The sequence below is a fragment of the Nesoenas mayeri genome (assembly GCF_963082525.1).
Source record: "Nesoenas mayeri genome assembly, chromosome: 17".
In the NCBI taxonomy this organism is placed as follows: Eukaryota; Metazoa; Chordata; class Aves; order Columbiformes; family Columbidae; genus Nesoenas; species Nesoenas mayeri.
Window position 1 is genome coordinate 5872511 of NC_137565.1, and position 24691 is coordinate 5897201.

The 24691-nt window shown below is 52.9% G+C and overlaps 1 protein-coding gene across 1 annotated transcript in view; it reads left to right on the top strand.

The window, feature by feature from the left end:
• The window catches only part of SGSM1 (small G protein signaling modulator 1), a gene marked incomplete at both ends in the record, with an annotated part of 32262 nt that extends 9145 nt beyond the window's left edge, over nucleotides 1–23117 (top strand). Inside the window, 23 exon segments of the mRNA XM_080355370.1 lie at nucleotides 811–886; nucleotides 4243–4405; nucleotides 5194–5346; nucleotides 5885–5952; nucleotides 6285–6430; nucleotides 6865–6996; nucleotides 7412–7536; nucleotides 9314–9381; nucleotides 9804–9967; nucleotides 10476–10605; nucleotides 12868–13006; nucleotides 13379–13443; nucleotides 13812–13963; nucleotides 14826–14954; nucleotides 15418–15594; nucleotides 17825–17896; nucleotides 19137–19721; nucleotides 19915–20039; nucleotides 21201–21283; nucleotides 21786–21895; nucleotides 22152–22248; nucleotides 22643–22810; nucleotides 23029–23117. Coding sequence (XP_080211496.1) covers nucleotides 811–886; nucleotides 4243–4405; nucleotides 5194–5346; nucleotides 5885–5952; nucleotides 6285–6430; nucleotides 6865–6996; nucleotides 7412–7536; nucleotides 9314–9381; nucleotides 9804–9967; nucleotides 10476–10605; nucleotides 12868–13006; nucleotides 13379–13443; nucleotides 13812–13963; nucleotides 14826–14954; nucleotides 15418–15594; nucleotides 17825–17896; nucleotides 19137–19721; nucleotides 19915–20039; nucleotides 21201–21283; nucleotides 21786–21895; nucleotides 22152–22248; nucleotides 22643–22810; nucleotides 23029–23117 — 3216 coding nt within the window.
• Between the last annotated feature and the right edge of the window lie 1574 nt (nucleotides 23118–24691).

Here is a 24691-nt window from a genome sequence, read left to right on the forward strand (position 1 = left end):
CAGAGGGAACATCTTGATCAGCAGGGTCTGTCTTACGCCCACATCTGCGCTGTGAACCTTTCCCCTGCGTTTTCCGAGGCTGGAGTCTGTCCTTGCCAACCTGCTTACCTGGCGGGTCTCCCCTCCTATCTTGTGTCTGCAAAAATCACGCTCCTAATTTATGTGGGTTTCTATTTATTTTCTTCCTCTCGTCGTGCCCCTGATGTGCAGCCTACAGGACAGCTTCCCTTGGAATAATGCCACTGAAATGCGTGCCAGCAGCGCGTCGGAGGGCAGTGCTGAGTGCATCGCTGTGCAAACAGCGTTCCTGGTCACATCTGGTGCCGGGTGATCGTGGGATTTGGCATCGAGGGACAGTTACAGTCATTTGGGACAGTTACAGTCATTTGGGACAGCTGCGTCACATGAAATTTGTCAAATCCCCACAAAATGAAAAAGCATAACACTGTAAAAGCATTACATATGAGATTTGGTTATGCTTATTAAGGTGTCTTTTATCTAAATGATGCTCGATTCCCAGAGTTAATTCTCTGCTTGTAGTTTTCCCATTTTGAAGCTTCTCAAAACCAAAACAACCTTTTTATTTTTATATCCCTGACTTTTTGAGATCGCCAGTGATGGCAAGCAAGGATGCTGTGATTCTGTGAGACCTCATGTGCCGATAGAGGTGATTTGACAAGTCGGAGAGCAGAGGAGGTTTCCTTGCAGACACAAAGCAAACAGAGCATCTCGCTCCCGCTCTGCCGGTCTCCTCACTCTGGTCTGTGGCTGAAATTCAGTGTTTTCTCTAACTGGGCCTCTGTTCAACAGGTGAAGCAGATCATGGAGGAGGCGGTGACGAGGAAGTTTGTGCATGAGGACAGCAGCCACATCATCTCCTTCTGCGGTGAGTCTCTGCTGACACGAACCGGGGGCTGTAGCACCCGCTTTGTGTTGGGTGTGTGTGTCTCCTGGGGGCAGGTGGGATGGTGCTGGAGCCAGGTGGGGGCTTCAAGGAAACAAAGGGGCAGCGTTAATCGGACACAAGCTGGGACCGTGCGGCTGCCGCCCAGCAAACGCTGCAGTGTGCGGAGGGGGAGCCGCACTCCTCCATTTACAAATCAGCTTGCTAATTTGGAGGCTGGGAAGAAAATAACAGAAGTGATGGCAACTAGAGTGGCTTGGGAAGAAGTTGCTGGAGATGGCTCATGCAGCACTGTCACCACCGGATAAGACTGTAGCATCCCCAGACATAGGCACAGAAAAGAGAAGGGAGCTGTGAGGTCTCCTTTTCTGCTTTGGAGAGCAAACAGGCTGCCTTTTGCCTTTTCTCCTGGGCCCTCGCACAAAAGACATGCAGATGCTTGTTTCAGGCCTGTCTGCCTTTGTATGCTACGGACCGCATGGCATCGAAAGAGCAGAACAGACTTCAAGGTGTGAGTCATTCTCTGCTATTCTGTGCAGCACGAGGCTTCGCAGCCTGGAATTATTTATAGCCTCCTGCGACACGGAGCTGAGGCATCCAGGCACGAAGGGCTCGTCGGTTCCTTCTGCTTCTTAATGATGCTGCTGCACTTTCCCTGGCTTCTGGTATCTGCTCCTTCTGCTCTCTCTGCTGCTCTCTCATTTAAATGGTGTGTGCACCTTCCTCGGAGCTGCGGCTCTCCCTGAGCTTATAAATAACCCCTTTCCCTGCCAAACGGAGCGTGCTGCAAGCCTGGCTTTGCTGGGCAGAGCTGCCCTTTTCTCTGGAGAGCCGCCTTCCTTGCAGAGCCCTCCTCATCCTCCGCGCAGCCAGCGTACCGCAAACCCGCCATGGAGCCAGTGGTCTGGCAGGAAAGGGCAGCTGCCCCGCCGCCCCGGTTTGCCCGGGAGGGACAGGTCTGAAGCAGACAAACAGAAGTTGGCACCTGTCACGTTGGCGCGGCCCTGGGAGGCTGATGGAGAGCCGGCAGCGGGGCTGGGGCTGCGGGAGCCCAGGGTTTGTTGTGCACATCAGTGCTAAAGCTGCCTTTGTGTGCAGCCCCTGCGTGGTATGAACCGTGCTAGTCCAGAGCGCTCTCGGGATCTCAGAAATACCTTTAGTCTTTTTCCAAGGATCAAAACTCCCACCTTAGCTGGGTGTAGCTGCACAGAGCCCCTGCACCTTGCGTCTCTGCTGTATGTTACATCCTTAGGGAAAAATGGGGAAAATCTCTTCAGTGTCTATTTGCAGAGGTGACAATAAGTAAGTTAGGAGCTGGGCTCAAAAAAAAATAAGGTTAAGAAAGAAAATACCATTACTCCTGTATTTAGCATGGACAGGGTGCACTCAGTTTGTGTGCTCCAGCCTCTGAGCCCTTGGGAGAGCACAGGGAGGATTTTTCCTATGTCACTTGTATTTCAGCCTTGGAGTGCAGAACAAGTGAATGAAGGGACATGGGGTGATGTGAGTGTGTGAGGGAGGGGTGGATCTTTTTGTGTTTGGTCCTGAAGCCATGAAGCAGTCTGACTTATTTTGCAGCTGCAAATTGTTCTCTGGGACAGGTAGGAAGACCCGTCCATGCATGGGCTGTGCGATTTGCAGCATGTCTGGGCTTCAGAAGGGTTTGTGCAGGTTTTTGTTTGAAATCCAGCGACTCTGAATGGCAGGTTTGGGGAGAACAGGGCTTGGCTGGCCCAAATATGTTGCTTTTCTGCTGTTAGCATGGGATGTGTCCCACAGCACCTCGGCATGGCACGGAGCAGTGCAGAAATAATGAGAGCATCCCTCGGCCCTGGGAGCTGATGGGTTTGCATGAAAATGTCTCCATAGAGTTGTTCAGCTGTAGGAAAAAATGCCTTTCCAAGCGAGAGGTGAATCGGCGTCTGCCGGGAGCTGCAGGGAAGGCTCAGCGCGGCTGGGGGGTTCCTGGAGAAGGAGGGGTGTCAGTGTACCAGAAAGCTGCTTCTCAGACCCAGATCAATCGCCTGCAGAACTGTGGGTCCCTGTAATTTTCCAGTGCTTTGATCAGCCTGTTTAATAAGTCTGTGTTTGACACTAGACATCCATCCTGAGCCCTCCCAGGGGACTCCGGCAAACAGAGCCTGAACGTGTGTGCAGCTTTCTGTGGAGTCATCGCCAGCTCCCCGCTCGCTGCCTGCCCGGGCAGGAGTTAGGCTAAGCCTTGCACGGGGGCTTTACTGCCAAGTTCCAGCTGTAGGAAGCCAACTGAGCCACCACTGAGCTGGGAGCGTCTCCAAAGACAAACTGAGCGGTTGGCATTGCCTGTGGTTTATCCCCAGGTTCTCTCTTGTCAAGGTTTTTCAGGAGAACGTTTGTGTGAATGCTGAGATTTTTTTTTGTGAAAAAAAAATACTGCCCCATTTCCTCTGCTGCTTTAGAAATCCTCGGTGTGCCTGTCTCTTGATCCTGGGCTTCCTCCTTGCTTGGACCATCCCAACACAGGGGCCCAGGGCAAAATCTCCTGTTCCCGTGTACCCGTCCCTCAGATTGGGCCAAAGGGAAAACCTCAGTGAGTTCTTTGGTTTCTCTACAACCTGCAAGAAACCTGGGAGGAGAACGTCAGCAAAGCAATTATCCTACCTGGAGAGGATGCTTGCTTCTTGGTTGTCGCATGTCTGATGAGGCCATTTTCCTCAAGGTGGGGATGTTCTCTGCCTTAAAACGTGTTGTCTGAGGAGTTTTACATCCCGTCCTTCTCTCTAGCCCATTGATTAATGAGAGTGGCTTGACTGGTCACCTGAAATGGTTTCAGACCCATTTAGCAGTCTAGTTAAGGTCCTCAGTCTAGTTAAGGTCCCTTTAGGCTGTTGGTTGGTCAGATAAGTGAGTCCAAGACAAGTTAGGATGCGCAACTAGTCCCTCTCAGGTGATTTCAGGGAGATCTGGGATCTATTTTAGCAAGCATAGGTCAACTTGCCATTGAATTATGTACATCTTGGCACACCCACGGTTTGTGTTTGCTTCCATCCCTTTTGTTCAGATTAGCCGAACTTGTAATAGACTTTACCCTCAATTTTTCTTCTGTTTCGCAAAGCTGAAATGGAACCTCAGTGCAGTCAGCAGAACTGATGCCTCTGCAGGCAGAAAAGCTGCACCAGTGTCTGCTGCTTTGGGTCAGACGACATCTGGGTTCCCTCATCTCTGTGCTGCGGCAGGAATAGCACCTGGCACTGCTTTCCTCCTGGGAACTGTTTCTGCGGTGGAGCAAGGCCACGGATGCAGCAGGAGATGTGAGGTCCGCGTTGTGCCGCTGCAGTGACACCTTTGCTCTGTTGCAGCCGCGGTGGAAGCCTGTGTCCTGTACGGCTTGAAGCGGAGGGCGGCGGGATTCCTGCGCAGCAACAAGATAGCGGCTCTCTTTATGAAGGTGGGCAAGAGCTTTCCTCTGGCTGAGGAGCTTTGCAAGAAGGTGCAAGACCTGGAGCAGCTCATTGAGAACGCGTAAGGCGCCAGCGTTGCTGTTACTTCATGGGCCACTCGCATTTGGGTGTGGGGGTGTAGTTTGGGTATTCCCAACCTGAGACTCTGCAGCAGGAACTGCAGAGTCCTGTCCTGGGCTTTGGATGTCTGGACTGAAGAAGTTGCTTCTCTAGGAGATTGAGTTGTGGTTTAAGCTTGGATGGGCAAGTTCATCCTTGCTCTGCCCCTTGTCTCATGCTTCAGGGACAGCTAAGCACGTTTGCTCCTGAACTGTCACAGTTTATGGACCAGTGCACTAAGCCAACTGGAACCAGATGTGGTCTCTGCCTCAGTGTGCAGGGCTTGAACCTGCAGTAATTCAGCGCCTGTGTGAGCGTGGCTTACTCATCCTTGGACAGGGACCAGGGAGATGGGAGAGGGACCAGCTACCTAGGGGCAGGAATCTTTACGTTGTCCTCAGATAAGCTGCTTTGCTTGTGAACAGCTGTCCTGGGGCACCAGTGGAAAAGGTGTGTAGGTAGGAGGACTCTGCTGAGGCAGAGACTGGTTCCAGGCTCTATTTACAGTGGGAAACTGGTTTAGTGAAATCAGTTTTCAAATGCCTTCTGGAGTGGGAGGTGGAACAGATGAAGGGAGCAGCCTCCAGAGCCAGGTCCCCATGCGGTTTCCTTTGCATCCCCCAGCCACCATGGTTGTCACCACCGAAACTCCAGTGTTGTGCCCCACGAGGTGCCACGAGTGTGCTGGGCTCCTGCTGTGCTCGGGGATGAGCTGGTGATGTTCTTGTCTTTTGCTTTGTACCTCTAAAGACGAAATCAAGTCCAAGGCATCACGGAGAACGTGCGCAAGGTGCCGAAGCTGCCCAACCTGTCTCCTCAAGCCATCAAGCACCTCTGGATCCGCACAGCCCTATTTGAAAAGGTCTTGGATAAAATCGTGCATTACTTGGTAGAAAACAGCAGGTGAGTGCTGGCACAGCCCAACCATTTTCCCGTCCCGGTCACACCCAGCCTCTGCCCCTTCTGACGGTGCTGGAGGTGTTGCTGGCTGGGCTTGGGTCCAAGTGGGCCAGAGGAGTCTCTGGCTGGGACAGGGCAGTTGTGTCACTCTGTGCCCATCATGGGGACTCTGATTGATACCCTGCTGCTGGTGGCCACTGTACAGTTCCTAAAATAAAGACAGGCAATCCTTGCTCTGCTGGTAGCTGGGTTGTGTGGCGCTGTGTTGTCCTTGTCCTCATCTTCTGGAAGCTGCATGCGGAGATGTCCTCTCCTGGGGAGGTGTCATGGGGTGTTCTGTTGGGAGGTGGGGGTGCTCTCGGAGGGCGTCTGTTCCCCAGGAACAGCAGAAACAGCCTGCTAAGGGCTTCTTGCCCTCTCACCATCAAGGAGTGATACAGAGAGAGAAGGGCATTACAGTGATGCAAAAACACTGTCTTGATTGTTTTGTAGTCCCAGGAGGTTGAAATGCTACAGCATTCTGCTCTTTTATTTCTCCTAGTAAGTACTATGAGAAAGAAGCTCTCCTGATGGATCCCGTGGATGGGCCGATTCTTGCATCTCTGTTGGGTAACACTTTCCTCTTACCCTGCTTACTTTGATAACTTGCTTTCCAAACCTGTGTGCCCACTTCTGTGATCTGGGACATGAAATGCTGTTGTTTTCTAGTAAGAAAACTTAACAACCCAGGGCAGGTAGTCCTGTGGAGAGCTTATAAAGAGCCAGGGCTGGCCAACCCATCTGAATTCTTTGCTGCTGTTGTACAAAGCAGCGTTCGTGCTGAGCCTGGTGCTTGCTGCTGGCCATTCTACCAGCCCTGCTCCACAGATCTGAGAGGTGACCACAGTCATCAGAACAACCCCAGTGGCTTCCTCACATCTACGATTTTCTTCTCTGCGCAGTGGGGCCCTGTGCGCTGGAGTACACCAAGATGAAGACCGCCGACCACTTCTGGACAGACCCCTCGGCTGACGAGCTGGTCCAGCGGCACCGGATCCACAGCTCGCACTGTCGCCAGGACTCGCCCACCAAGCGCCCGGCGCTCTGTGTGAGTGTGGGGAACACCCCCGTGTTGCTCCTCCTGGGGTGCACGGGCTGCCGAGCCCTCAGATTGATGGGAGAAGGTGGAAAAGCACAGTTACTGGAAGGCTTCGTGCCAGAAGTGCTGGGAACATGGGCTGCGGAGGCTGCAGGTGTGCCGGACCGTGATGGCACTGCATCCTGGGGTCTGCCCGTGTGTGAACGAAAAGCAAAGGCAGCCCAAGTCTGCTCTGCTCATTGCAAACCAAGCACCTTCCTGGGGCTTCTCTAAATACAGAATTGAGCTTGGCCAGAGCCAGGCATCCTCTTAAACAGAAGGAAAGATTTCTAGTAGCGACTTTCTTAAGTATATAAGTGGGGAGGGAACGAGCTTCAAGAGAAGCTTTTTGAAAGCAAGAGGTACCTGTGCTCACCTCACCTTTGTAGGTGGATCTCTTCCAGATTCAGAAGAGGCACTCCAGTGGCAGCATGGATGACCGGCCGTCACTGTCCGCCAGGGACTACGTGGAGTCGCTGCACCAGAATTCCCGAGCCACACTCCTCTACGGCAAGAACAACGTCCTGGTGCAGCCAGTGAGTACCTGCTGGGGCATCTGGGTTTAAAATATCACTCTGCTCCCTGTTTACTAATTCGACCCCAAGTTGTTCGGTGATGGAGAGAAGCACAGGCTCATTTTTAATCTGGGAAAGTAGTGACTGTACTGTGTTTGAGGTCCTGGTGGTATGGATGTTCCTGGTGGAACGGACGAGCTCTGCTTCTGTCTGAGTAGAAACAGGCTCCTCTCCCTGCCTTCTCTTGATCAGAGGCCAAAAAATGAGTCCTCCTGTCCCTTCCTGCTAAATGTAGTCAAATAAATGAAGTGCCAATGGCTTAAGAGGAGCTGTTAAGTTTGCCTTGACTGTGCAGATGCTCTTGGTCCTTTTCCAAGCTGGTGATGTATCCTGTTGTCTCTGCTGCTCACTCTCTCCCTGCATTTCTCTTCTCCAGCGAGATGACATGGAGGCGATCCCGGGATATCTGTCCCTTCACCAGACTGCTGACATCATGGCGCTGAAGTGGACCCCCAACCAGCTGATGAACGGCTCCGTGGGGGACCTGGACTACGAGAAGAGGTGACTGGCTCTGCGTGCGCCCTGGCGCGGGGCAGAGGGGAGTGAAACATCCCCCAGGTTTAGACTTTGCATCTGGTGTCCAAGCCCATCAGTGAGTTTTCCCACTGACTGCAGAGCAGAACAGTCATTCCTGGGTCTGTACTAGGGGAAGGGATGTGGAAGGTGGCCTGGGATGGTGAGAGAGGTGATGAGCACTGGGAGATGCTGTGCTATTGCCTGGATGGTGCTTGTTCTGAAAGAGGCAAAGTGCTTTCATTCATCGCCCTCTGGAGAATGCCCTCACAGTGCTTTCAGGTTTATTGTGGTTATTTTAATCGGGGGAACTGGGAGGCTCGTGAACAGGGGAAGAGTATCTGCAGAGACAGGGGACATGAGCGGTTCTCACATAATCACACCTCAGTAATGGTGTGATGTGATGTAGAGCTGTGTCAGTGCAGGTTTTCAATCTGCAGCTCGTCCTGCCTGCAGGTTTTCAATCTGCAGCTTGTCCTATGTGCAGATTTTCAAGTCCCTTGGATTTAACAGGATCTCTGGAGCTTGTTCCTGCCGGGGAAGCTGTGGTCTGCTCGGTTTGCTGGGCAGGGTGTCCTGCTGTACCCCTTTACCTGGCGTTGCCTGGTGCGCTGCTGGTGTTTCTTGATAGCTGCAATCCTTTTTGCAAGCTACAGAATCGTGCCAGGTCTCAGTTTGCCTGAGAAATGAAACAAAGTGAGCAAAATCCCTTTGCACCAGCAAATACTCCAGGAGAGCTGGAGTGTTTAGGACACTGGTTCTTTGACCTGGGGTAAAGGTCTTCTTCAGCACTTGTTCTCCATTTTGTTTATTCTCAATTGCAGTTTTTTGGGTTTTGTTTACGTGTGTTCTTTTCATCTCCTCTTTCTTCTTGGCCCCCGGGCCATTCTGTTATGCCTGGTGCCCTCCCCCTGAAATGCTATTTTCATGTCTACACTACTTTTCTGAGTTCTTGACTTGGGCATCAGCCTAAGCTCTAAAACTTCCCAGTGTCAAGACGTGACCAAGGAAGAGAGGAGTCAGATGACAAAGTAAGTATGAATCTACAAGGAATGACTCTTACACACCCCTTCCCATCCTTAATTGCCTTTATGAACCTTTATTTTAAGTGCTGTTTTTGTGAAGTGACAGATAATGCTGCTCAGAATCTGGGAATCACTTTGTTGCAAAGGAGTGGGATGTTGTTAAAGCTGACGCCCTCACAGAGCAGTGCTCCTCTAGGCTCTCCCCAGAATGAAACCCCACATGAGGCCACATGTCCCCTGGAGACATCCCCTCCCTGGCTTCCTCCTGCCATCTCTCTGGCCGCTGTCCTGCCTGGTGACCAGCAGCTTTCCCAGTGTTTTCTACATGTGCTCAGTCACCTCCAGGTGCCTGTGCTGAGAGAGCACAGTTCTCAAACAGAAGCATGTGAGACAAAATCTATTTTGAGCTTTGAAGACAAAACAAAACAACCCCACAAATGGTAGGGGTTTATTTCCCCTTCCCTTGGGGACAGGAGCGTGGCAGAGCAGAGCCCAGGATCAAACTGTGCTGGCCATTGCCTTGGGGCTTGGACGTGTCCTGGTTGAGCTGCAGTGACAGTGGCTGGTTCGCTGCTGTTGTCACTGGCTCTGTGGCCGTCACGCTGCTGCTGGGACCTCGTCCTTTCTGCAGCTTCCCCTGGTGCCAGGGCAGCCAGAGGCGGGATCTGGAGCTGATGTGAGCAGAAGCAGAGCCTCTTGCATCCCTGCAGCTCACAGCTGCCTCTCCTTCTCTGTTCCAGTGTGTACTGGGACTATGCCATGACCATTCGCCTGGAGGAGATCGTCTATCTGCACTGTCACCAGCAAGGTAAGGGCAGAGCGGGGGGCGTCATCACCCCACGCTCACTTCAGTACATCTTTGGGGGGTGCCCATATGGGGGTGTTTTGCGTCGGCTCCAGGACAGATGTGCAGAACTCCGGGTGGTCACTGCGGTGTAAGCACTTCTAGGAAGAGCTTGAAAGCAGCTCTTGGCTGTTGTATGTGACTGGGAGGGCTCCCTGCAAAGCAATACTCTGTGTTTTCAGGGCTACGATCTCCCAGGCAAGCCTTCTCCAGGGCCTGGACTTGTAATGGGCTTAGGGAAGAATCCAAGCAAGGAAGAAAGTCTTTCTTTTCCATACCAGAAAGACAATCCCCTGAGCTTTCTTGCATGTCCTCTGTATTTTTGCCTGGTAACGTTTCCCTTACTCATGTCAGTATCTTCTCTCTGTTGTTCCTGTCGCTAACAGTAGACAGTGGTGGGACGGTTGTCTTGGTGAGCCAGGATGGGATTCAGCGGCCGCCGCTGCGCTTTCCCCGGGGAGGACACTTGCTGCAGTTCCTGTCCTGCCTGGAGAACGGGCTCCTGCCCCACGGGCAGCTGGATCCCCCGCTCTGGTCTCAACGAGGGAAGGTGGGCACCTGGAACCGGGCTCGTTCCTGAGGCCACAGCAAAGTGGTTTTGTTGGTGGAGCGTCTGGGAGCAGAGCTGGGGACAGGACCCTCTGCCCGGCTTTAGGGGCTGCTGTGTTTGAAACAATCCACCTCCCCAAACTAAGGAGGAAAGTGGGCTTGAAACATGGCAGTTTGGTTTATCTTGTGGCCTTGAGCAGCTAAATAGACTCTTCTGGGCAAATCAGAAGGGAGGGGTGTGGGCTGCTGGCCATGGGGGCTTTGGTTCTCATGGACCTGGTTATGCTACATGGATTATACATACCCTGTACGCAAACAGCGTTATATATTCACTGTGTAATTGAAAGCTCAATCCAGAGGCTGCTCCAGCGCAGGGAATGTGCAAACATCACCCAGGCTGAGGAAGCACAGGCTGGTGTTGGGCAGGATTTTGGCAAAGGAGGCAGCGGCCGTGCTGGCCAGGGGGTCGGGTGTTGGGGAATTGTGACGATCAGGTTTTGTTCACCCAGGGGAAGGTGTTTCCCAAGCTGAGGAAGCGAAGTCCCCAGGGCTCCTCCGAGTCTGCGTCTGACAAGGAGGATGACGAAGCCACAGATTATGTTTTCAGGATAATCTACCCAGGGACACAGTCTGAATTCGGTGAGTGCGTTGGCAGTGAGTTTCAGTTGGGTTATCCAGGGTGTGTGAGCAGCCAGGGACATGGCCCTGACAGGCACGTGGCCATTCGTGCTAGGAAATGGTTCCAGAGAAACGGGCTTTGCTTGTGACAGTCCTGCTTCTTATTCAACATCGTGTATGGGTTGGGGTTGTATTTTTTTGTTTTAACTTTTTGCTTGCTACCAAGTCCTTTGTTTCTGCAGCTGTACAACAGGCCACAACTGCCTTAATGGTTGGAAAAAAGTCCTTGCACATAATTTCAGTAGTAATGTTCACTTTGGTAATGTTCCTTTGGGGTCACTTGTCACCCTCACAAGCTTCTAGGGCTGATTCTTCTCTTGCTGTCACCACGCCAGCCTGGCAAGTGCTGCATTAAATCCAGCTGTGTTCCTTCTGCTTCTGCAGCACAAAGGAGGTGACGGCACCTGCTCTGTGCTGCCCAGCTGCACCCATGTGTCTTCACCCCATGGCTCATGGGTGATGGAGAAGATGCTGCTGCATTTCCCAGACCAGAAATCTCTCTTTGTGTCTGGTTGTGAATGATCTGAACAATGTGCTTGGCTGACATGACTGCACGTTTGTTCACACTCTTCTATGGGATACTAGAACAACTTTTTGAATTCTGGGGACATTGTAGATGACTTTATAAGGAGGAAAACTGAGAGTGTAATAGAAGACTTGTGGAGTGCTTTTAAAAAGCTCTGAAGATTGATCAAAAACTTGTTCCTGTATTTTTGAGGCTAGAAGGGGACAATCACATCTCCTGTGAGTCCTCCATCACATCAGTTAAGATTATATTTAGTTCTCCCTGCCTTTAGCTGACTAACACAATGCAGTGAGTCAGATAAAAATCTGATTGAGGCTAAAATAGCAGATAGAAATGCTCCTTTCTGTAGCTTCCTTTTGATCTAGCCCTTAAAATTCCATGCTGGGGGCCCCATTTTCTGTGAAATGAATTGCTGCCATCTCCTCTGCTGCCATCATCAAAGTCTGTGCGGTTCCTGTGGACCTTCCCAGAGGGAGCTGGAACTGCATCAGTTCTTTCTTCTCTACAGATTCTTCCTTTCTCCCCTTTCATTTGTGCCCTTGTCCTCTGTCTCTAGTTACCATTAATGGTAATTTTCATCAGTTCCTTGCATCTGTGGTCTACATCGCCGCTGTGAGAGGGAAGATCACGAGGACTCCAGCTGCAAGCAAGACAGTGGTGATCCCTAAATGGTGTCCGAGTCTCCCCATCACGTCCCAGCCCCCCCTTGCCACACCAGGGGCCTCTCAGCATCACTGTAATGCGACTGTCATTTGTGTCTGCTGCTACTGCTTGCCTGTGTTGTCACTTGACAATTCCCACAGAGGTGTCTCCTGTCACCGCTGACCAGCACTGACCCACCGGCACCTGCTCGATATGAGGGAAATAGGAATGTTTCAACACTTTTCTTGCTAGCATCAGTTATTCAAAATCATGAACAAGGAGAGACCAAGGGCAAGCGAGGAAGCCCTCTCCTACTGCGGTTTAGTTTCCAAGGAGGAGCAAATAGGACTATTCTTCATTAATCTTTTGCTGCATCCCACAGTTCACCTTTGTTGTGATGTTCTTTTCCTGGGGAGGCCCAGGCAGGGGCTGTTCCTGGCCAGGACAGTCCCCGAGCAGTGTCCCCAGCCACTGCAATAGTACTTCGGAGGTTAAGCAGGGATTTAGCAAGTGACAACATGAAGAGCTACTTGCTCCTGCTGTCCCTCTCAGCCTCTTCATCCAAGTCTTTATCTTCTGTCTTGTGATTTGGATGCTCCCTTCTTGCCCTGAATCTTGGATGGGATCCTAAAGTTTGAGAGATGGGGGCTTTTCCTTTCCAGTCATGTACTCTTCTGGGACAATGCTCAATCGTGTTTTTCCTCATCTGTGTCACAGTTTGTTGCAGCTCCTTTTCTCGAGTCTCTCTGGGTTGGGTGTTTGTTTTCTGCCTTGGTGGCACTCAGCAGTTTAAGATTAGCTTGCTGCAGGCGCTGTAGTTAATTAGCAGACGGTTTTCTCTTGCTCTCTCTCATTAATGTTCTTTGTTTCCTTTCTCCTGAGCTCACCAGTGCTGGTGCTGTAATTACCTGGTGTGGGTCCTACCTGGAGTCTCCTTGGGAGGGTGTGGGATGCTGTATTTGCTAATTAAAATGTTCCTCTCCGACCTGCTGTGACCCACCTGAGGCCAGGGCAGTGCCCAGCAGCTGCTGATGCTCCTCTCTGCCCTCTTGCAGTGCCCCAGGACCTGATGGACACGCCAGGTGCTGCTCTGCCTCCCATGTGGCAACCCAGCACCCGCAAGTCCTCCTGCTCCTCCTGCTCCCAGAGCGGCTCCTCGGACGGGGGCCCGTCCAACGGCTGCAGCCACGAGAGGTGCGATGGCCGTGCTGCTGCCTGCCTGGCGAAGCACGGGTGGGATCAAACCAGGGTTGCAGGGGACAGCCCAGCTGGATCGCTAAACTGGAGCGGTTATGGTGCAAGTGGTGTCTCCAGCCTCGCACTCAGCTCAGTGGTCCAGCGACCATTTGAAGGTGCTGGTGGGCCATGTCCAGGCTGAATGGTGGCTTGTCCCCTCCTCTGGGACATCTCAGCTGCTCTGTGGCTGTGTCCTGGCAGTGAGAATTGCTGCTCCCAAGCTGAGCAGAGGTCCTGTGGTGCAGCTCTGAGGGCAAAGCTTGGAACAGGGGCTGGGGACACTCTTGGGAGCATCTCCCCTCCTCACATCCAATGTGTCTGTGTTGGCAGAGCTCCGCTGAAGCTCCTATGTGACAACATGAAGTACCAGATCCTCTCCCGGGCCTTCTATGGCTGTGAGTACTTGTCATATCTACAATGCTTTGAGGTGCGTGATGGGCAAGCGACAAGGTGCTGGGTGTCGGGCTGGGGGTGGTCCCAGTGGTATTGGGACCAGTCTGCGTGCAGGGCGCTGTGTGCACATGCTCGGGGTTGGGAGCAGACATCTGAACTCTGATCCTTGGAGTTTGGCCCAGCGACCTGCTGTGCTGGTGCTGCCAGGCAATGAGGTGCTGACCTGTCCCAGTGGACTCGCTTTGCTGCATAGGTTGGGTGTAGCCTCAGAGGATCCTTCCATGACCAGGTTCTTCAGAGCTCACTCCTGCACCTCATCCTCGTGGCTCCCCAAGTTCCCCAGCTAAACGTTTGCTTCTGCTCAATGCAGGGCTGGCCTATTGCAGACACCTGTCCACAGTGCGAACCCACCTGTCTGCGCTGGTCAACCACAACATCGTGTCCCCTGACGTGCCCTGCAATGCCAGTGCGGGACTGACGATGGACATCTGGCAGAGATACAGATACCTGCAGGACAGCACGGTAGGGCGGTGCTCTCGAGAGATGCCACATGTGGTGGGCTTGGGATGTCCAGGGCAGCATCGCTTAAGCGCCTGCAGCATGGTGAAGTAAAGCACTTTGAGAAGTTCTCCAAGAGGAGAAGTCAGACAGGCTGTCCCAGGCTGCACAGAGCCAGGGCTCCCAGTCCTTGACACGTGGGAGCTGGGGAACACAGGCTGCTCTCTTTAACTTGCTTCTCTTGGGAGCCTGCCTGCAGCAGTGTCTGTCACCCTGAGTACCATGGTCTCGAGGGGTCCCAGCATGCTGGCATGGCAGGGTAGCTGGGAGTGTGACCAGTGCCATGATCATGACATGCTCCTGGCACTCAGAGTCACAGCAGTGACCTCGAGTGACTTTGGTGGGCCACTTTCTGGCTATGGTGAACCAACATTTTCATAGAATCATTTCAGTTAGAAGAGACCCTCATGATCATCGAGTCCAACCATAACCTAACTCTAGCACTAAACCATGTCCCTAAGAACCTCATCTAAATGCCTTTTAAACACCTGCAGGGATGGTGACTCCACCACTGCCTTGGGCAGCCTGTTCCAATGTCTGATAACCCCTTCCATGAAGAATTTTTTCCTAATATCCAATCTAAACCTCCCCTGGTACAACTTGAGGCCATTTCATCTTTTCCCAGCCCCTGGCTCTCCTTAAGCCCAAGCAGAGATCTGAGAGATCATCTGCAATGGATGCCAGCGGGTTTGCGGGCGGTCAGTGTCTGGGCAGCTCTCTGGGTGCTGAAAGGTGGCACGGCTGGGCTGGGGCTGTCCCCTCATCTGCAGCTGATGGGCCGTGGTCCTGCTGGTGTCCGTGTGCTGACCCACAGCTCTTCCCGCAGAGCTACGAGGACCGGGAGCTGCTGCGGTTGATCTACTACGGCGGGATCCAGCACGAGATCAGGAAGGCTGTCTGGCCCTTCCTTTTGGGCCATTATCAGTTTGGGATGACGGAGGCAGAAAGGAAGGAGGTTGGTACATGTGCAGCCGGCTCGGCAGCCTGGTGCATTGCATTGGTGTGCGCTGGGTATTTCACAGCTTGAAGTGTCTGTATGTCAGAGTCCGCCCTGTGAACCCACCAGGTGTTGTGTCCCCTTTGTACTGTGGCTGTAGATCAGAGGTGGGAGAAAGGCTCAGATAAGCAAGAATTGATAAGACCAAGCTCCCCTGTGTGGCTGCTGATGTTCCCTGCCCTGCATACCTCTGGAAGGCAGCAAGGAGATGGATGGTCGGTCATTCTTCCATCCTAATGTTTGTGAGGTTTTGTGGGTCAGGCTCTGGCTGGCACCGTGCAGGAGATGGGTGACTTTGTCCCATCTAGCCATAGTTAATCTGAGCACGCACTTGTCTGTGCAGGGCTGTTTGGGGATGCAAGAGGTGCTGGTTTCTGGCTTATTCTGGGCACCAAAGCCCCTCTCTTTCTAACCGCTGCAGGCCGACGACCAGATCCGCACCTGCTACGAGCACACCATGGCGGTGGGCTGTGAGGCCATCGTCCGGCAGCGCGAGAAGGAGTCGCATGCAGCGGCGCTGGCCAAGTGCTCCTCAGGGGCCAGCCTGGATTCCCACATCCAGAGGATGATGCACAGGGACTCGACCATCAGCAACGAGGTGAGGGGGCTCGCGGGGGCTGTGCCTGTGCTGCAGGGAGGGATGGAGACACGGTTCTTGCTCACGCTCCTTCCCTGACCTTGGCTGCCTCTGCGCCTCGTTGCTCACTGTAATTTGTGCGACTCAGAGCTGGAGCTTTCGTACCTGTTCTCTTTCATCCGCTCTTCTGCAGTGTTAGCAGTAGGAGCAGACATCTCCCCCAGTACGACCCTGGTTTCCAAACTGTGTGGTACTGCACTGACCATGAGGTTTTGCCTGCAGCCAAGTGATGTATTTGACATACAACAAATCTGCTGTGGTTCTTGCAGCAGCTCTGCAGCTGTGCCCCCAGGCAGGGATGCTGGGCACAGAGGGTCTGACAGCTGCGGGGAGGGCAGGGGGTCACTCAGGACCCAAGAGCTTGTTTGTGGAGCCACGTATCTGAATCCAGACACTCACCCCAGTCCTGTGAAATGTTCCTTGTGGGTATTTCTGGAGAACAAGAGAGATTCATCACTTGATTTGCACTCCCAGTGCACATCAGGATTAGCTCCTTGCTGTCAGTGTTGAAGTAGGGGAGTGAGGGAGCCCGTGTTTCTGGCAGAGGAGCTGTGGGACAGGTCAGGGTCTTCTTGGCTCCTTCTTCCATCAGCTGCTCAGCACAGGAGCTGTGGGCAGGAGGATTTGGGCTCCTCTAGGACTGATGGGGAAGGAGCCTGTGGGGCTCAGGGCTCCTTGATACACTGTCACGCCGTGGGATGGAGGTGGACACTGCGCTCTGTGGGACTGGCAGTGTAGTGAGGAGTTAGATCCACAGCCAGACCAAAGGGCGTGGAGGGAAAAGCCTGCTAAAGGAGAGGCAGTCCTGGGAACAGTCTGGGAATGTTTCCGTGGGGTTTTCTCCTTGGAGCAGAACCCGTTGTGGCAGAGCGAGCAGTGCTGGGTTGTCTGACCTTGTGCTGCCACACTGGAGGTGAACAGAGCCTGAGCCAAAAAGGGCCAGGTAGGTCCAACACTGGAGACTTCATCTGGTTTCCTCTGGCGAGTTTGAGTGGATGCTTTTGGCAAGAGATGAGCTCAGCCCCAATGTGAGCTACACGTGTGTGTACACAGAGGCAGAGCTGCAGGGACGGCAGGTCTCACCCGCGGTCTGTGCCAGAGCTGGTGACACAGCTACCGCTGGGGACAAGCAGAGGTGGCTGCACTGTTGGCGTTGCTGAAGCCCTGGGAATGGTCCCCATCCCCACAGCATCTCCGCTGTGGTTCTTTATTTGCCTGTTCCAGGAACACGCACTCGGAGGGGAGCTGGCAGTTAATCCGTGCAGAGGTTCACCCTTTTCCCATCTCAACCTGAAATTTCCTGTTACAAAACGCTCCCATGGCAATGGAGGAAAACTGTCGCCCTTCCTCTCTCCATCAGAGCCCTGCCCCGCAAACACCCACAATGCTGGGTGGGGACAACGCCTGCTGCCTTCCCAAAGTGCTTCTTAAAACCCCATTGTTTGTGCCTGATGTCATTGCAATCTCTGTGCACTGCGCTACAATAAGGCTGGCACTGGGACGGCACAGATAACAGGGAAGATTTGTTCTTAAGGGAAAGCTGGTTGCTCAGAGGGAATCCAGGACAGAGCACTGAACTGGTGGCTGCAAAGCCTGACTCTTCCTTCTGTGCTTCAGATGGAAGCCAGAAAAGGGTGCTGTTGGCTTTGAGAGGGGCTGCCTTGGCTGGAGCTGGCTTAAACATCAATATTTGTCCTTTAAGAAAAGGAAAAAAAAAATAATATGCTTGGAGGGATTGTTTTATAGCCCGTGACTTCATCGTTTATGTAAACTAAGATGGGGTGAGCCTCATTGCTGCCAAATTAGGACAGAGATTTGTAGAAATTTGCACTCCAGGGAGACAGCGTGACGTCTCCGAAGGCCAGAAGAAAGCAGCTCCTTTCAGACCCAAACGCGCAGTGTTTGAACAACTGGATTGGCCTGGGACTTTGTTTTTTGTCATCTTCTCCAGCAGTAAATGCCATTGGCAGGCTGAGCAGGGTGCTGCCCGTGTGACAAATTGGCATGGCAGAGCCGATGTGACCTGACAATCTTTCAGGGGTCCAACATAAGAACTTTATTGGACACATTTTCTGCTTGTTCTTCACATGCAGATGTGCCCACCTCTGGTAGCGTGACCTGAGCGCCTCCCCCCCTTTCTCCCAACACCGTTCTCTTTGCCTTTCACTGGCCCTTTCCCTCTCTCTTGCAGTCTTCGCAGAGCTGCAGCTCCGGCCGCCAGAATCACCCCCGGCTGCAGAGTGACTCCAGCTCCAGCACACAGGTGAGCGCCCGCACAGTGTCCCCTCCTGCTCCTCCAGACAACAGCCACCAACAGCACACGGCTCTGCCCTGCCTTGGGCTGACCCCTGATCGATAATCATGATGATTTCTGGCAAAAAAAAGCGGTAGTTGGAGGAGGTAAATGACTCAAACCTGCCTCTGGAGCCACTAAGGTCAGAGCTGCTTGGTGGTGTTTAATGTTCACCAGGCTCGAAGGACCTGCAACACGCAGCAACACGACTCGTGAAGGGACTTGAACATAAGACCTATGGGGAGAGGCTGAGGGAGCTGGGCTTGTTTAGTCTGGAGAAGAGGAGGCTTAGAGGTGACCTTATCACTCTCTATAACTACCTGAAGGGCAGTTCTAGCCAGATGGGGATTGGTCTCTTCTCCCAGGCAGTCAGCAATAGGACAAGGGGCCATAGGCTTAAACTCTGCCAGGGGAAATTTAGGCTGGATATTAGAAAGAAATTCTTTACAGAGAGAGTGGTCAGGCATTGGAACGGCTGCCCAGGGAGGTGGTGGACTCGCCGTCCCTGGAGGTTTTTAAAGTGAGGTTGGACATGGCACTTAGTCCCATGATCTAGTAAACAGACTAGAGTTGGACCAAGGGTTGGACTCGATGATCTCTGAGGTCTTTTCCAACCCAGTCGATTCTGTGATTCTGTGACCAGCCCCATGTGGCCTTCACACTTGAGGACCCTTGGCTGTCCCAGGTGTTTGTAATCATGTGTTTAACCAACCTGTTTAAATGACATTGTGCCCAATGTACAGGGTGTTTCAAAAAGATGGACCAAACTTGAACCCTGTGACTCTTCCTTGTGGGGATATGCCAAAGACTGTAGAGCATTTATAAAAAGGTTACTAAAACTTGATAACCCATTAAACCATTTGTAAATTTGTGTATAATTGTATCATGGTGCCATCGTGAAATATACTGCTTCGAAATTGGGCCCATCTTTTTAAAATACCCTGTGTTATGTTGAATAAAGCAGAGTCCTTTGGAGCAGGGACTGTGGGCTCCAAGTTGTGCAAAGGCCCAAAAAGTGAGCTTTCTTCCACTGATGTTTCAATGAGCATATAGAGCAGATCTTTCCCCTTCCAGCTGTTGGGAACACGGGCGTTAGGTCCCCAACAGCTGCATTTGCAGCTGTTGGGGACGTAACGCCCGTGTTCCCAACGCTTTGCTGAATGCAAAGGGTTTTCTTGCTCATATGTGCCTTTCTGCTTGTGCTCCGCAGGTGTTTGAATCTGTTGATGAAGTGGAACAGACAGAAACAGATGCTCAACTGGAAGATGGCAAACCAAGCAAGATCCCTAACGGGACGGTTCCCAATGGCACATGTTCCCCTGATTCTGGCCACCCCTCTTCCCAGAACTTCTCCATCGCGTCGGGTTTCTCGGAGCGCAGCTTCAGCAATGAAGACAGTGCCCTGGAAACCAATAAATCCTCGGCGAGCTCTCAGGGAAAGGCCGGTGGGTCTGACGTGCCAGCTCCACAGGACACAGATAACACTTGGCAGGAGGAGAAGCTGCAGGGCCAGGACAGCCTAGAAGGGGAATTTTCCACTGGTGGCAGCATGGATTTTGTTCCTGTGAGTGAGAGCTCGGCAGGGGTCCTGCGTGACCGCGATGCTGTGGCCCTGACGGTGGTGGAGAGCTGGGCAGACAGCGAAGCTGAAAAGCAAAGCTTGGTGGAGAGCGAAGATAACCTTTCCGAGGAGCCTGAGATGGAGAGTTTGTACCCGCAGCTGGATTCTCTGGCTGTAGCTGATCTGGCCAACAGTGAAGCATCTGCTGTGTCCTCGACGGGTGTCACCTACTCTGTAAGTATGTCCTTGTTCGCCAGGTGAGTTTCTTTCTGGATGTCCCACTATTTACCTGCATTTACCCCACAGCTGTGTGGACAGGGGCTTTCCACCTTCCACCCAAACTCTGCCCTGTCTATCCATTGCCTTCGCAACTTTCTTTTTTGGCTTTTATTTGCGAACAAATCAACTTGGCTTTTGTTCTGGGCAGCCAGAGCTACTGGACATGTACACGGTGAACCTGCACCGCATCGAGAAGGACGTGCAGCGGTGTGACCGCAACTACTGGTACTTCACCCCTGCCAACCTGGAGAAGCTCCGCAACATCATGTGCAGGTGGGAAGGAGGGTGGGGGTCCAGGGGGGGCTCCTGCCAGCCCTCCCTGCGATGGGAACAGGCTCCTCACACTGGTGGTTGGTTTCCCTGAATTCACCTTGAGGCTGGAGCCCCAAACTTTGTTCCAGTTACTAAGTTTTGTGTCCTTGACTTCCTCCCTCAAATCCCCTCATCGTGCCCTATCCCCGGAGACATCCCAGGCCAGGCTGGACGGGGCTCTGAGCAACCTGAGCTGGTGAAGATGTCCCTGCTCATGGCAGGAGTTGAACTGGATGAGCTGTGAAGGTCCCTTCAACCCAAACTGTTCCATGATTCTCTGATCCCAGAACTGGGGCCACAGCTCTGAGGACCCCAGAGTTACCAGGCCAAGGAGTCCAGCCGTGACTGACCGCTGTGAGGCTGGGTTGTTGGCCAAAGCAGACGCCTCACAGGGCTGCCCAGCCATGCTGCCTCTTGGGCCCAGCCCAGCAGCTCTCTGGGACATGTCCGGAACACGTTTTAATGAGGATTAGTCTGCAGAGCTGTAGTGCTAATGAAAAGATGCCTGAAGCGGCCCCGTGGTTGGTGCTGACCCAGGAGACAGCAACTCCTGGTGTGTTTCTGATCTCTTTGCTTAGTCCCTGTGACTAAGAGGTGTCTGTGTGACAGTCACCGAGTCCAACCAGCTCCAGCTCAGCTGTGGCTGCTTCAGGGGCAGTGAAGGCTAAAATATTATTACTCATCTTGCAAATATGAGGAAAAGCTGCTGTTTCATTAGAGCTGTCACTTTATCTGACAGCCAGAGTTGGAGATCTCTGCTGAGATAAGACCTACAATACAGCAGATTTTTGGAAGGCTAGCGGGCAGGAGGATGGAAAAGATTGTTCCCTTGTGCCAGCAGTGGATCCGAGTCCTTTCTGAACACATTTTAATTTGCTACCAAATATGGGAAGATATTCTGCTGGGTCTGGGAAGGCAAAGCAGGGAATACCGTGTAGAGAGAGCCAAGAGGATGAACCGAGGGGGGAGAATGGGAGATAAATTAACAAATTCTACCAATCTCTGCCCTGTGACCTGTGCTTTTTGATTTAATTTTTCCTATGCAATGGCCATGGCCATTGTTGTCACTTGTACGTGACACGGGAAGGGCTCACAGGTCACTTTTCCTGCTCTCTCCCACAGCTACATCTGGCAGCACATTGAGATCGGCTACGTGCAGGGGATGTGTGACCTGCTGGCCCCTCTCCTGGTCATCCTGGATGACGGTGAGTGGGTGGCTTTGCTCCACTGTCCCCATAGTTTTATTTGGGGGAGGATCTGTGGGGCTGGCGATGGCCTTTTGCAGCGGGAGGGTCTCATTGTGAGACGTGTGGAGCTGCTGGTGGCAGGATCTCGTTTGTCTGTGATACTGTCTGACTCCCAGGAGCCCAACCTGGGAACAGCGGGTACCTTTTGCAGTGCAAGGTGTGTTTCTGAGGCCAGACTCTGCTGCTCTGTGTGTGTGGAGCAGGGAGGGATGATCCTGCTGGTTGCCCAGAGAGGTGGTGGATGCCCCATCCCTGGAGACATCCCAGGGCAGGCTGGACGTGGCTCTGAGCAACCTGAGCTGGTTAAGATGATATCCCTGCTCATGCCAGGCCTTGGACTGCGTGAGCACTGAAGATCCTTTCCAACCCAAATTGTCCTATGGTTCCTGCCATGGGGATGCAGGTGGGGATGCAGCGCTGTCCGTGCAGCCCCCGGTGATTCTCGCTCTTCTCTACACAGAGGCTTTGGCTTTCAGCTGTTTCACTGAGCTGATGAAGAGGATGAATCAAAACTTCCCCCATGGAGGAGCCATGGACACCCACTTTGCCAACATGCGATCTCTGATCCAGGTAAGGGGGGTCAGATACCTCTCAAACCAGAGGGGAAAAGCTATTCTTGGGATGGGGGGGGTCTCGGCAGGACTGAAAGCTCTCAGTGGTGGGGAGCAGGGAGCTGTAAAGAGAGCCTGGAGTAATGTGTGCTGGGATTGCAGAGGAGGGAGAAGCTGGGTGGGAGATGAGGTAGGAGAGCAGTGGGAATGGAGAAAGGCAGGCGGAGGAGTGGCCTCATGTGCAGTGCTGAGCTTCTTTTTGCTTTTCTTGGCAGATTCTAGACTCTGAGCTCTTTGAGCTGATGCACCAGAATGGTGACTACACTCATTTCTACTTCTGCTACCGATGGTTTCTCCTGGACTTCAAGAGAGGTGTGTGCTGGGAGGGAAGGCGAGCTCTGCCCCACTTCCACGCTTCTCCATGCGCTCCACAACTTCAGTTATCTGAGCTCTTTTACCCTGTGTTCCTGTTTTGCTTTTCCCTGGTAGATTTGTGGCTGACTTTTCTGTCTAGATGCAGAACCTGTTGTTCTGGCACTGCTGGTGAGCTGCTCCTGGCTTTATGTCCCGAAGCCTGTGCCACCTGCCGCAGGCCAGAATATTTCTCTCTACAGATGACTAACTTATTGCTTCCAACTGGAACAGGTTCTTGTGGAAAGGAACCACCCAGCATGTCTTCCCAGTGCTGCTGTGAGCTCTGCGAGTCAGGAGGATTGCAAACCCCTGGCCGGTGCAGTAACTGCTGGACTTTTCCTTCTGTTAACAGAGCTGGTGTACGATGATGTGTTCGCCGTCTGGGAGACCATCTGGGCAGCTGCGCATGTGTCCTCTGCGCACTATGTGCTCTTCATAGCTCTGGCGCTGGTGGAGATGTACCGGGACATCATCTTGGAGAACAACATGGATTTTACAGACATCATCAAGTTTTTCAACGGTACAGCTCGTGTTCTGTCGGGCAGGATTTGTAGCAGCTGCTGAGATGCGGGCAGCACGTGTCTGACTACAGACGGTCATGTCTGGGCTGTACTGGTAGATGTTTAAAAGGGAGCAGGGATATGGTTGTGCAGCACTGAGAGCTGCGGGGCTGGGGGATGCCTTGAGACGCCGGGCTGCTTGGGTCTCACCGCTCTGCGTTCTGTCTCTGTGTTCCAGAAATGGCTGAGCGGCACAACACCAAGCAGATCCTGAAGCTGGCCCGGGACCTTGTCTATAAAGTCCAGACTCTGATTGAGAACAAATGAAGGACGTGGGGAAGATGAGGCGTCTAGATGAAGAGCCAGGACTCCCCTTCGATGCTTCCTCCCCTTCTCCTTTTTCTCCGAGTGCCACACCTGTGGAAATAAGGTAGTTGGACACGTGCTGCTGTCTTAACTGAAGTGCCCTCAGCTCTCCAGTGGTCAATGGTAGCTCCAGGGGTCCTGGCTCAGATCTTTGCAGCCTTCTTCAGTGACTTAACCAAAGACCTGTACAATTGCGTTTTACTGCTGGGGACTTGCTTTGGAAGCAGGACCCAGGCAGTGGCTCCTTTGCCTTCCTGCAGCAGCAGGGCAGCCCATGTGGTTACCACCACAACTGCTGCGGCATCGCCAGCATCCTGGCTCGGAGCTGCCAGCTCTCCTCGGGGCTGATGGGCTGTGCAGCCTTTGTTGTGAGGAAATAAAGCTGCTGCCTTGGGCAGCCGTGCCCCGTGGCCTGGAGAAACCAGCCAGCCCCGCGAGCCTGGGCAGGCCAGGGATGCCGATCCTTACTGACACATGAGGTTCTGCCAGTAACAGAGAGGGACTTTGATCACAGAAATTCCTCTTCTTTTGATCTTGTCCCTCGATGCCTAGCATCTCATTTAGTATATATATATATTTTTTTTAGGGCTCTGTTCTCTCCCTGGGATTTTTTGTGTTGTTTGTTACTACAATATGTGAGCACACAAGAGTTTCAGCTCTGGATGGATTTCCAGAAGAGCTCCAAATTCAGCGCTGGGTTTTTCTTTCAAAACCCAGCCTCTGTAATGCTCTCTGAACACTGAAAAGTCTGGTCCTAACCTCCTCTGGGAACTCTAGACTTGATGTTTTCCTGCCTGCCTTACTCTCGCTGCTTGTGTCAGCGGTCTGGTCTCCCTGTCGTTCCTCTGTCAGGGGAGAGCTCCTCGGAAGGCAAGTCAGAGCTCCCCACTTCAGTGCCCATCCTGGCTTTCCCTCTGAAGGTGCCCGTCTGTTCCTCTGTTCATTGAAAGACCAGCTGCTCAAAGCCAGACAGTGCAAACACCACTTGGTGCCTGCGGGTTTTCTGTGTGCTTCTGGGGCTGCAAACCCCCTAAGTCCACCGAAAGTCTCTGGTTAGGTCTTGGTGAGCTTCTTTCACATACCTGTGAAGAGGAAAACAGCCCGAGGTCCCTGAGTGGTCTTTGCTTTTGGAAGAAGCATTTCTGCAGCCCCTTTTCCCGCAGCAGCCCCCAGAACCTGTGGCACGAGGTGCCTCCCCAGCGGGAGAGCTGAGCTGCTGTGTCCGGCTGCGGCTGCACTGTGGCGGGTTTGGATTCATTTTTCAACTCAGGTAAAACCCATAAAGGGAAAGGAGAGGTGCAGGTTGTTGGTAGGTCTGGTTCAGCCAGGGAGGGCTTTGTCCTGGCCGCAGGATCCTGCCATGGATGTGTCCTTCCAGCAGTAGGGAAACGCTGGGTTGTAGCTCTCCATAAGGGGACTTTGTCTCAAGTTTTGCTGCAAAAATCTGTGTTCCCCCTCCATGCAGTGTGTGACGTGTGTGTGCTCTCCTCCTCCCCTCTGCAAGATAGGGCCCTGCTCTTCTCTTGCTGCTGGAG